Here is a 12,852-nt window from a genome sequence, read left to right on the forward strand (position 1 = left end):
AGCCATCACATCTGCCCAACCAAGACTCTCTCTTACTACGAGTGCACAGCAAAACCCACGACCTGAAGGCCCAGCTAAGAGCACAAGTGCAGCGCCTGACAAGGCTTCACACAGACACCAGAGCCCCACCGTGCCCCACCACAGGCCCAGTCTGCAGCAGCACCCTACCTGCAAAACTCTCCCAAACCCAGGCAAGCGTTGGCTGTCCCAGCATTGTCCCCTTGTTCTAAAACCACACCAGGAGGAGAGCTAGCAACAAGCCAGAAAACGAGATGGCCACCTTCCTGGCACAGCACCAAAATGGAGAAAGGGCTGCCTACAACTTGCCCCAAAACCTGGGCAGGGCAGAGGCAGAGGCAGCTCTAAGTGTGTTGGAGATATTGCAGGGAAGGACAGGACTCTCAAGGGCCTCTCTAGAGGCACTTGTCCCTATTCCCACCAGCACACAAAAGTGTCTGTCTTGCCACTGTATCCTCATCACACAGCCAGGGTCCTCTAGTCCTCCTCCTGCCTGGGCAGAACAGCGCCAGCAAGCAAGCAGGTTGGTCTTACCTTGGTGATGAGGTGAGGATACTTGAGACAGGCTAATTGTAGAACAGACTCTTTCATCTTGTTTGGATTGAGGGAGAGCTGAGCAGGGTCAGATTCCTCTTCTACAAAATGCAGCAGGTTCTCCACCTCCCGTCGGGTAAAGTTTAGCACTGGGTTCAGATCATCCACCACTCGATCTGGAAAAGGGAGGGAATGGAGTGAGAAGAGAAGGAAACACGGGTACTGCCGCCTGCTGCCCTTTCTATACGCCTATCCTAAAATATTTCCCTCCTTGTCATCTGTACTTTCCTCAGAAGCCTCCTGTAAATGTCAGAGCAGGGAGAAAAATCATCCACCATGTTCAGAGATGAGCCTGTTTGACCAAGTCAAGCTGACAAATGCCTTGTGCTCCAGACAGCACAGCAACGCAGCACAGGCCACTGAGATGCCAGCACACAGGAACATGAACCTAGTTACACAAGCCCTGGGACAGAAAAGCAGCCACATCAGTACATGTCTCCCACCAAATCCCACCAAAAAGGCTCAAATTAATAACCAGGCACTGAAATGTGCAGAACTCTATTGAGTCAAAAGCTCAGAAAAGCATCCACGATCCCTCCCTCACAAGAGCCTGAAAGCTTTCCTTGGACTTTCCTTCTGGCACACAGGGCAAATGGAAGCACAGGGAGAAAAATATCTATGTCCAGGACTCTCCTGGGAGCAAGGTCAACTGCCAGGAGACTCCACCTTGAGTGCAAAGACAGGACACTGAGCTGATCACACTGGGCTGCTGTCTCTGGACTTGGTTTTAGAGAGAAAACAGGACACAGGCAAGCAGGACTCTTTTTGGGTCACCACAACCCTCACCTGCATGCACTACAAAATACAGCTCAACATCTGGCACAAGACAGCACAAAAGGCACTTTTCATACAAGGGCAGGTCATTAATTGGCTCTTGAGTAGGCACTATAACTCAAAGATATCAATATATACTTTTATTTGGCTGTTTTCCTTGCTGCTGGGGAAATGGAGGCACAGAGCAATTTAATAAGTAACGCCCAGTCTAAGACAAGCAATGGCATAGGAGAAAACAGGATGACCACCTCCCAAACCCCCAGTTTCTTGTCGTAACCACCAAGACTGTGCAGACCCAGTGCTACTTCCACTCTGATTTGTGCTGCTCCAAACTGCAGTGCAGAAACCCAAACAAAGCTGAAGCGCCAAGAGTGGCAGACTTGAAGCTGCAGCATGCAGCAGGGAAGGTGGATGGCACAGCACGGGACTGGCAGCACAACCCTGTTGCAGGATGTTGGCTCTACAGTTTCTACTGCTCTGCCCTCCATTTCTTACAGGCTCTCATATCACTGTCAATTCATAAACATCAAACATTGCCCTAAGATAATGTGTCTCTGTCACTTCTTTAGCTGCTTGGTTTTTAAATTTTTTTTCTTCAAAAAAAAGGCATTATGAAAATCATAGAAATGGGACTAAGAGCCAAAAGCAGGGAAAGCCAAAAGCCAAGTGCTGTGTTCACACTTACCTGACATGCCTTGCTTGGAGATCTGACGATCATAGATCTTCTTCTCGAGGGTGTAATCAGAAACCAGTCTGTAAATGTGGCATGGCTTCTTCTGTCCATAGCGGTACACTCGGCACACAGCTTGGGCGTCATGACATGGGTTCCAAGAAGCGTCAAACACCACCACTCTGTTTGCTCCAATGAGGTTGACACCCAAACACCCAGCACTGCAAATTAAAGACAAATTTCCACCTGTTGCCTTGGCCAATTTTCAAAGCTTTTAGGCAGGGGAAGCCATCACAGCCAAGAGTCCATGGTATGTCTATGAAAAGTTCCCTCCAGTCATACAGGCAACTTCAAAATGATTTCTGGTTTCCAAGACTGTTGTCAACTGTCTGCAGAGGACTAGGGCTAAAATCCTACACCCATAGAGAATTCAGATGCAGATAGCACTATTGTCCCATACAGACTTGAGAGCAAGCAAGTGCAAAGGAAGTTTAGAGCTGAAAACCTATGTGCATACACAGCATCAGTGTGAGCCCCTCCACGGCACCCGTCTGCTCCAGGCAACTTACCGCGTGGACAGCAAGAAGAGCCAGACAGACGTGTTGCTGGGGTCATTGAACTGGTTAATCAGGCGTTCCCTTTCCGAGGCAGAGGTGCTGCCATCCAGTCCTGAGAAGGATGTTAAGAACACATTTAAAAGCTCCATATGAGGGATCCCACAAGAACTAACCCACTTCCCAAATACTGAGCTTTGTCACTGGTTCCCAACCCATTTCGGATCCCCTTCAAGTCCTGCACTCCAGGACCTCGGCTGGCCACTCTGTGCCCCCAGTTTGCCTAGTCAGGCAGGTGCAACACAGCCAGCCAGGTTGGCTCTGTCCAACCAAAAGATCAAGCAAAACATTACTCGAGCTTGGCAAGGCCAAGAATGGGAGTGCTACAACACACCTGGCGTTTTAAGGTTCTGTATTAGGCCAGACAGACAGCAAGCAAGAGCAGCTGGCCCAAAGGCCTCAGGTACCCTGGAAGCTTGAAAAACCAGGTGAAAGCAAACTGTGCAAGTCTTCGGCAAAACCCCACAGACTGGATCTCAGCACAGAGAGAAATAGTCTAAAGGAGTGCGGGGGGTGGCTTGTCTCTGTTCCTGGGCAGCAGCTTGCTTCTGGCAGCTCTGCAAAACCAGGAACACCATATGCACCCCTCCTCTCAGTCCTGGCCCGGAAAGCAGTCACACAAAGTGACAACCCACACCAGAACAAGCGTTAAAGCTGGGGAAGTGAGGGGAAAGGAATTCACAGCCCCCAACTAGTGAAACCATTCCACAGCGATTCTAGTTTGGGAAGCAAGATCTAGAAAATGGCCAAGCAGGAAGCAAAAACTGTCTTTTACAGCTTTAAAAAGCACCAGTGAGCAAGTGAGATGGCAAAGATGTCTAACATCATCTAAGATGTCAAAAAGACCATTGAGAAATTATCAGTTAGTTGCAATCAAACTAACACCGTTTTCCTGAGCAACTAAAGTAAGATCAGTCTGAAAGAGACTTCATCAGAAGAATGTTTTAGAAGAAGGGCAGCTGCACATCCAGGAAAAACCATGAGAAGACAGTGAACACTTCCAGGAATTAATCCATCACAGAAGATCAAATAGTATCACACCAAAAAAGGGAGGACAGGCTGTACTCACTGTAATAGTTGATGTTTCGGACCCAGTTATGAACCCCACCATCTGAGCCTGGAGGACTCGGCATTGGTCTCTTTGCCAAAAACTCCTCAATGACAGATAATGTGGACAAGCTCTGGCTGTAAAACCAAGATCTCTGTTTAGGAGAAAGCTCCAGCAGCAAAACTGCAGTATCACAACTCCTCCCCAACCACGCTAGCATTACAAGTTGTCAAACCCTGCCTGCTGCAGCACACCTCTTGCTATTAAACTTGATAGGGGAAGGAAGTATAAAATCCATGGAGGCAAAACAGGATCCAGTACAACAAAGGAGAAAAGAGGAACCTGCCACACAATTCACTATGTAACAACCTCCTAGTATAAGTTTCCATTTCTCCAGATCCAGTAGGATTAGCCATTGACACTTCTCTTACCTGAAGACCAAGATCTTGTCTCCAAGCTTCACACTCTCCTCCACTAAGTGGAACAGTAACACCATCTTGGGTGAGTTCTCCAAGACTCCTGTCTGGTAATCACACAAGATGTCTTTGGCCTACCGAGAAACAGGAGACTATTACAGGTGGAGTTGCTCATTCCCTGTTTAGTTCAACAATCCTGTCTCAAGGTGAAAGAAATAAGTCATTGCATAGAGGTTACATACATCCAGTCAGGTCCTGCTGACAGTGTTATGCTTAACTCCTGCTGCTACCTGCTATTCCAGAAGCTCCAAATGACAAATACTTCTTGGAGTATAGATAAATGAGCATCCTCCTAATCCTTCTCCTGACCCCCTGCTCTTATCTCAAGATCGCTCTTCCAGCCCACTAGATTTACCACCATCTTATATATATTAAACTTCAGCCAAACACTTCTTTAGAATAAGAAAGCCCACAGCCTTTTTGGTCAGATGAAAACAATTTATAAAAGAGTGCCACCTGCCTTCCAGCCCCCATGACAGCCCCATAACACCCACCCAGAGCCATGCAGACATGCTGACGAAGGTGCTAACAAGAGACAGCTCTGTGGCAGAGAAAATGGACGAGAAATCCCCAACTCTTAAACATAAGAGTTTTTTTCTTTACTTTTCTTCAGAAAACTGCCCTGACAAGAAGTACAGTCTTTGAGAGAGTAAGTATCTAGTCTTTGTTTATTATAACTCTCCAAATGAGGAGTTTTCCAGTAGTGATACTCACCCACTCATAAGTAACAACCTGATTCGCTCTCTCCTGAAAAGGGTTGAAGCCAACGCTCTGGAGGAACTTGCTATTGGTAGCTTCTCCAACTGGTGATGCCAAAGCATTACTTTCTGTTTTGACTTTAATTCCCTGAGGCTGGCAGCGGGAATTAGTACTTGCTGTGCCAAGGTCATCCACATCCAAATCTTGTTCATTTGCCAGATTCTCCTTTTGAAGAGCTTCATACAACACGTCTGGGTGGTTCCAGATCTGAAAGGGTAAGAAAAACAATGGTTAGGCCTGTATTGGCCTGCTGCCTGCCAAGGTGTGTGGACTGAAAGCCCCCACAACTATATGAAGGAAAGAATTAATATTTCAATCATCTAATCACCATCCCCACATGGAATTTTAGGGCACTGCAGAGAAAGCCGGTGTGCATTAAGGTAGTGAAAATAGAAAACATGGTTCTGCCATGACACAAGGTATGAACCATAGTAACCAAGGCTCTTCCTGATTTTAAAACTGTCAGATTCGTTCCTTGAGAACAACACAGAAGGTCACTGTGCACCTCCACACATAACAAAGGCAGAGGAAGCTGCTAGTTTGCATTGTAGCAGGTGAATGGCTAAGGTATCAGCCCAATATTCGGATCTACTGGTTCAGATGATGGCTTCACTGCAGGTTTCTTGCATGAATATGAACAAGTCATTTAACACCCCTGCACTCCAGTTCTGAATTGCGGGGGACAACAAATCTGTTGGACCACTGCGGGAAGCTTTGTGGATAGAAGTTCTCTTTTGGTTAAGATGTACCTGGCTAACCACACCTTCTTCTGCTGTTTTGATTAATATTCCTGCCTTTTCCTTACATATTGCAATATTTCTTTGCACCTCTTGCCAAAACCTACCTTACAACAGACGCAGAAAGCTTTGAGTGGGTTCAATCCCAGCCAGCCACTGTTGCCTGCATCTCGGAACCGGTTCATGAACTCCGTATAAAGGGCCCGCTGGATCTTTGATAAACGTACCAAAATGACGTGTTCTTCCTTAGAGGGGAGCTGAACTTTTAACACATTGTGGCCTCGCCTGTGGAAGCAATAAAGGAAGATAAATAGAGGGAAGGGAATTTCCCAACCTGGTCTCTCTGTGGCTGCCTGCAGGGTAAGATTTCTTGCCCACCTGGCTGCAAGGAGAAAGACCTCTAGTTGCATGCTTCTCTAATGCATGACACTTGTGAGACACGGCTACCAACAGTCAAAAACCAACAACAGGAAGCACAGTTAGAGAGATTTCAAGTGTTACGATCTCCTAGTACAGGTCACAGTGTTAAGAGGAGTGATGAAAGACTTGTTTTCCATGACAGTTGAAAAATGGAATCAAGAACTAAGGTCTATTTTTAGCTCTACCAATGACTAAGACACTCTGACCAAAATCATTCATCCAACATCTCAGGATCCTTCTCTGAGAAACAAAGCTGATTTCTCTCCACAGAGTGGCCAAGGGGCTGTCACTTTTCATAACTGAGAGTTAGTAAAATACTTTCAAATCCTTGGGTAGAAGATATCAGAAGAGTGCACATCCAAATGAGCTATTAAGACATCAAAATAAACCTGAGGTCCTTCTGGTGCAGTTAGAGGTGCTGTTCTTCATTACCTGGATGTACAGTACCAAAGGAAATTAACTTTATTTCTAGTCCTCAGGCAAAGCAGAACCATACAGATCACTCTTCAGCTGATAGACTGAACAAGACAGATCTGAGACAACTATGGAGCTGCTAACCCAAGAATCTCCTCTGTGGTTTTCTCCATATGCTTAAGATCCTTCCGCAGAGAAAGATAAGGTACCTGTACAGAACTCAAGCCCAAGAAGGCAGCATGATTAGCTGTACTGCATAAACTCAGCAAGCAAGCAGGCTAAGCTGGGATAAAGGAGCTGTTTGCACGGACTAGACTAGTAAGAACCCACTGTGGACTCACCGTTGCACAAAGCCCTCCAGCAGGCTATGCAGGACATGACTGCGATACCTCATGAGACGGACGTCTTGAGGGGTGCTGTCAATACACTGCCCATTCAGGATGGGGCGCTCGAACATGTTGCTGAATTCCTGCCGTGAGCCTAGAAAGTCAGGTCGGACAAAGTCTACCATGCACCAGTACTCAATAAGGTTGTTCTGGAGCGGATAGCCAGTCAGCACCACTCGGCGGCGGGAGCGGATGTTCTTCAGGGCCTGCGAAGTGCTGGCATGGCAGTTCTTTATCCGGTGCCCCTCATCACAAATAACCACATCTGGGCCAGGGCGAGACAAAGCCTTTTCAATCCCTGAGGACAAGGAACAACAAGCGTTAGTTTAAGACAAAGTTCTGCCTTTACATGGTCATCAACTTCAGAAAAGGAAAAAGAAGGGTAGTTTTAAAAGGCAAAAAGCAATACCATTGGTGGCAGAGACCAAAGCTGATTCAGGGAACCAGATGTGATTAGACACAAGCTCCCATTTAGCATAATGCGGCAATGACTAGATTTCTGCTCACAGCCTACGTTGGAGCAAGTTGGGCGTCTTGCATCAGATGCTATTAGTAAACTTCACACAGACAAAACCCTAAGTTCAGCGTACTGACTTCCACTCTCACTTGCAGCCATCACAAGAAATGAAAGACTGAACCGGAACTAAACAGCCTTCTATCTCCTAAGACACAAACCTGCTGAGCAAGGCTTGGCCGCATCAGGGATGCTGAAAGCCAGCAAGCTATTCCAGACTTGTTCTGACACTGAGGACTTCAGTTTCTAGCCAAACAGACTGAAGAGACCTGATAGCACTTAGAATACAAGCAGGAAGCAGGTGATCACAAATACATCCACTGTGGTAACAGTTTCCTGACAATACTGCCTGCATACAACAAAGTAACCATTCTCAGCAGCTAAGAGGGACTATTATTCACTCTATTAGCTCATAGATACAAGCAGTTACAGGTTGTTTCCCTGTGCTGCCAGAGTTGGTAGAGCTGGACAACAGAATCCCATTCTCTCAGGGACTGGACTCCCACCTTTCAGAAGCTCCTGCTGCCGGTCTTCCTCATCCAAGTCAATAATGACAGGGCCAGCTTGTTTCTTTGTTTTCTTCTTCCTGCCAGTGGCAAAGGACTTCTTCAGTGAGAGGAGACGGTACATCTCATATCCCATCAGCAGCACACCACCCTCTATCACCCAGTCATTCACCACCTTTGCACGTGCAGCCGTTGTCCTGCAAAAAGAAAAGAAAAGAAAAAAAAAAGAAAAGAAAAGAAAAAAAGAACTGTAAGCTGTTTCTTCAGTTTCAGTTGCAACTGCTGCCACTGGATTGGAGCCTGCTGAAGAAAAGGACCTGCTCAATTAATTAAAGCACTTTCTGGCATCATATCAGACAGAGGAATACAATGAAGCTGTTTTTAGGAGACAATCTGGTAAAGCGGAGAAGAAAAAAAAAGCCTTTCAGTGTGCTGTGGGCAGCAGGGCTGAGAATGGCAAATCCTTACAGGAACTGAGCTGCAGAAGTCTGTCATGTGTGAAACCATATCAAACTTGAGAGAGTCCTTTTAAGAGAGCTTGAGAAGGTAGCCTCTGCAAAACATGTTTGTAGAGCTGCTAATGTACATGGCTGTACTCCTCTACTCGTTATCCCTTGCCGTCTCTTCCAATGCAAGTGTCCCTCAATTATTCCTTCCCTGTTAGCTAGTCTTTCCCTGCTAGCCTGCTCAGAATTGGTTCAGATAAAGACATTGTCCTCCATCAGCCCTCCCAGGGCACAAACAGATCACATTCAATAGTAAACACACGGCCAGAGTAGCATCAGCAGATTCAGCGTACAGTCCACTCATGAGGTGAGGACCTCAGCAGTTAAGTGTATGAACACGGCTGATGAACTGCGAGTTCCCTAAGATCACTACACTATCCTGATCTATGCAAGACAGATGACCAGGAACGAAGCAGAGATCCACAAGCCAAGAATACACTCCACTTCAGGATATAACCGCAATCACTGATCTCTCCTTTCTGGACAAGGAAGCTTGGCATAGCTTCCCAGAATCCCTCAAGGGCAACACAATTCACAGAGAGTCACAGTGTTGGGGTAGAGGAATCCCTAAGTATGTGAAAATTTTCAGGGAAAAAAAAAAACAACATTCAAAATACAAGAGACACATGGTACAAGAGGCACATGCCTCAGGAGTCCCAGGACTCTGATGAGACTAGCAATGTACCACCAGAAACAACCCATGGCACTTCTGCTGGTCTTTACAGAAGTAGCTCTTCCTCTGGTAACTGGGTTCTTGTTCTCAGCAGATGCGGAAGAACAGAAAGGTGAGCCAGCAGTGTGAGAAGAAAGTACAAGATATAAATATAGAACAAAAGAGACAGTAAATCTCTCCCAGGTACCAAAATCCTCCCCAAAGGAGAGCAAATGCAACAAATGCAGAGTGAAAGGATCTGGGAGTCCAGGGCACAGAATTAGCCGAAACTAAACAATCTGCAACAGCAATTCTGGTAACAGTTCCACAAGAAGCAGCCTAAGAGCTCAAAATGGCTTTTACTGGCACCTACTTGTGTTCATCATTCAGGATGTGGACTTTGAAGGTGCGGGGCTGGACCTCTTTGGAGTTATAATCAGCAGGAAGGTTTTCAGGTGCTGGGAGCCACATGTTGAATTCTGCTAGCCAGTTTTGGAGCGTATTCACCTGAAAAAGTTAGCCATGGAGGAATTGAAAAGCCAGTTAATTCAGTCACTCAGGATTTTAAAAACAGAAATGAGATCAGGGAATGCCACTGAGCTGTGCCCAGAAAGAGCAGACCACAGCACGGAAACTCAGGGACACAGGAAATGAAGCGGGGAGAAGAAGGGCTGAAGGTATGACAGAGCTTGCTGGGAGATGGGACACTAATCAACCTTCTCTACAAAAAGAAAGAAGTGGTGCAAGGTAGTTGATCAGTCAGCCCTTCACATGAGCTACTTACAGGTACAATGGCAAGAACAGTCTTTGCCTCTGTGTGCCGAAAAAGTACATCCAAGAAAGAGATGACCTGTATGGTCTTGCCCAGGCCCATGCTATGTGCTAAAATACACCCAAACCCGCTGCTGGTTTTAAATCTCTCCAAGGACTCCACCAAGTTGTCATACAGGAATCTGATTCCACCAATCTAAGAGAGAAAAGCAGAACAGGTGTCAAAAAGGTAGGAGAAAACAACAAAATGGGTATGTATTTACAGAGCGACAAACGCATTAGGATTCTATAAACCCTGAAAAATATAAAGGGGACATTTCAAGTTCACTGCAGTATTTTAAGCTAGGCAGGACTCAGAAGGACACTATTTTTAGATACTCATAAAACTTTCTGAGAAGATGATACCAATAAATCTCACATTCATTTGCAGCCAAAGAATTTGAGTTGGGGTTGGTTAGTTTGTTTATTAATATAATTTGATTTTAAAAATGCTCATCTAAACATGCAAGGAAAGCATTCCTGTCTGTCCTTCCCAGATATCACCACACCATCCATAACCAGGCCACCCAACTAAGAAACTTCTTGGGCATCACAATGAACTCTAATCCTTCTAAAACATTTTGCCTTTGAGAGCTGAAGGAATTCAGTTACAAATACAGCCAGAAACAAGGAAAACATTCTCGTTTCTTCATCTTTTGATCAAGTATGAGTATGGGCTCTTGAAATAAGAGTTAAGGACTCTGATTATCAAATCACAATAGCCAAAGATATACACAGCCCAGCCCTTTAATTTCTCTTTATCCACAAGAGCCACCACAACCAAATTGGCCATAGAGTTCACCAAAGAAGTTCTGCTGAGATTACAAAGCAAGCTTGGCTGAACACCTTGCATTTCCAAGCCTAACAAAGCCTACCTGATGAGGTTTTACTGCATGTGCAAGCTGGGGAGCCAGAAAAATGTCCTCTTCATTTGGTGGATGGTTGATGTTGACAATGACTTGCCCCAGAGCATCTGACTGATTTAAGGCATCATTCACATGAGAGCCACTGCTCTCTTCACTGCCATCCTCCTCCCCTTCATTGCCAGAATCGCTGCTGTCTACAATCTGGAGGGCATCATCCTCTCCTGAACTCAGCTCGATCACCTCTGTAAAGTAATCCAAAACAGGAGAGAACGGCAAAGGTCAGCTCGACCTCAGGGTTTATCATGTGTGGAAAAAACTTATAGAAAAGGAAAATAAGGCTACCACATTTTGCAATTCCATGTTTTGCATGTTACACTGGCCTAATGACCTGTCCTGTACAAGCAGGCAGAATACAGACACACACATCAGGCTGCTCAGGCCAGCGTATAAAAGCATGAGTTTCCCAGTCTTTGGAGAACAAGAATTTGGGCTGATCCAAACAGAACAAAAGGCAGTTTCTCCAAGTTTTACATTTTTCCCCATGTGTCCTCCTACTTCCCAAATCCAGTCATGCATTTTATCTGCTGATACGCTGCTCTAAAGACTGCCAAGGAAACCAGGCACAAGTACTCTTTTGGAGTGGTATAAAGGAGTCAGGTTAGATACATTTGGACACAAAAAATGATTTCAACTGCAGATTTCAGATGCTTTTTTTTTTTTTCTTCTTCTTCTTTTGTCCCCCCAGCAAATGATGCTGCATCTCATGTAAACTTAGGTTCCTTAGCAGAGCACTGAGCAAAATGAAGTGCATTTAAAAAACAGAAATGAACACAAGTTTGCAAGACTGCCCACCAGGCCAGGTTACAGATATCAATTTAGGAGTTAAAGGTCAGAACTGGCCATATACTTGCAAACCACTAGGACTAACAAGTCTGTAGTTATTCACTAATGGCACGTCTGACTAGATGAAAATAGGAGAAAAAGCTGTTTCTCGGGGTTGAATGAATAGCATATTGCGAGAAGATCAGGGCTAGACAATTGGTCACTTACCATCTTTAATGCTATTTTTCCCTTTAGCATCATCTTCACTGCCACTGCTGGTACTATCTAGGCAGATCACTTCCTCAGCCAGGACCTGAGGGGGGAGCTGGGTAGCCTCTGCTGTTCTGAAAACGATGTCCTCTACAAACATGACAATAAGTAATTCATAATAATGGGGAAGGAGACAAAACTATTCAGAAACCAGACAGTATTTCCTTCCACTTTTGCTCCAGTAACTTAGCCCTGGAATTTTCCATAACAGACTCTCACTGTCTAAAATACCGCTATGACTCAGCTTCCTGGGTCACAATCTCCTTCTTTCTCAATATGCCTAAACAATAGCCCATTGCTCAGGGCACCCTCTGTAATGTATGCCCTGCCTGGGGCACATTCACCACGGACATGCTAAAGTCCCTTTTGTTGTTGTTGTTGTTGCTGCTGTCTCAGAAGTAAAAGGGTTTCCTTTTTCTTCATTCTGCTTCTGTTTTCCATCCAGTAGAGAAAGTACCAATTGCTGAAGGGATGATAACTGCCCTTTGTTAGCAGGGACACTGTAATAATTATATGCCACATATCATTAACAACTTTTGCTGATCAAGACCATTTGTTAGTATGTTTAAGCATTGCCATGTGGGGAGAGAGGCTAGCTCAACGGGGCCAAATAAGCACAGCTGCAGTGACTCAGCAAGCAACCACGTTTTTCTGGGGCTGCAACCTACTCCTCAACAGTTGAAGTGTTTTAAATAGCTCTTACTCTATTTTTCATATGCAAAAAACTTTTAAAACATTTGCACTTAAAGGAGAACATACATTTTCTCAAGAGGCAAAGCCAACTTAAGAACACCTTGCCCCTTGACACAACTCTACACTGCACTTCTCTGCCCCCACACCAGTCTGAGAGGCTGTGCTATTAATTGGATCATTGAAACGATCCAGGTTAAAAGACAATGCAAGATGACGTATTGTGGAACTATACCCTGAGATAAAGCTATCTGCCAGGATCTGGGAGCACCCCCTTCGTAGGAAGGGAGGGGTGATGAGTAACCA

General features: G+C 45.4%; 1 protein-coding gene across 4 annotated transcripts in view; it reads right to left on the reverse strand.

Annotated features, from left to right (window-relative positions):
* Positions 1-12,852, reverse strand: part of RAD54L2 (RAD54 like 2) — a 60,524-nt gene that overhangs the window by 7,079 nt on the left and 40,593 nt on the right. For all 4 annotated transcript variants that reach the window (XR_003251792.1, XM_026055000.1, XM_026054999.1 and 1 more), the window contains 13 exons: positions 11,815-11,946; positions 10,774-11,006; positions 9,873-10,055; positions 9,462-9,595; positions 7,931-8,127; positions 6,866-7,208; positions 5,798-5,975; positions 4,909-5,160; positions 4,150-4,268; positions 3,740-3,855; positions 2,626-2,725; positions 2,072-2,277; positions 553-728 (listed from right to left, as the gene is read on the reverse strand). Coding sequence is in view for 3 of the 4 variants with exons in the window: in XM_026055000.1 (XP_025910785.1) it covers positions 553-728; positions 2,072-2,277; positions 2,626-2,725; positions 3,740-3,855; positions 4,150-4,268; positions 4,909-5,160; positions 5,798-5,975; positions 6,866-7,208; positions 7,931-8,127; positions 9,462-9,595; positions 9,873-10,055; positions 10,774-11,006; positions 11,815-11,946 (2,369 nt within the window). In the remaining variant the exon portion in view is untranslated. The remainder of the gene's footprint in view (positions 1-552; positions 729-2,071; positions 2,278-2,625; positions 2,726-3,739; positions 3,856-4,149; positions 4,269-4,908; positions 5,161-5,797; positions 5,976-6,865; positions 7,209-7,930; positions 8,128-9,461; positions 9,596-9,872; positions 10,056-10,773; positions 11,007-11,814; positions 11,947-12,852) is intronic.

The sequence above is a fragment of the Apteryx rowi genome, unplaced genomic scaffold (assembly GCF_003343035.1).
Source record: "Apteryx rowi isolate R43461 unplaced genomic scaffold, aptRow1 scaffold_98, whole genome shotgun sequence".
In the NCBI taxonomy this organism is placed as follows: Eukaryota; Metazoa; Chordata; class Aves; order Apterygiformes; family Apterygidae; genus Apteryx; species Apteryx rowi.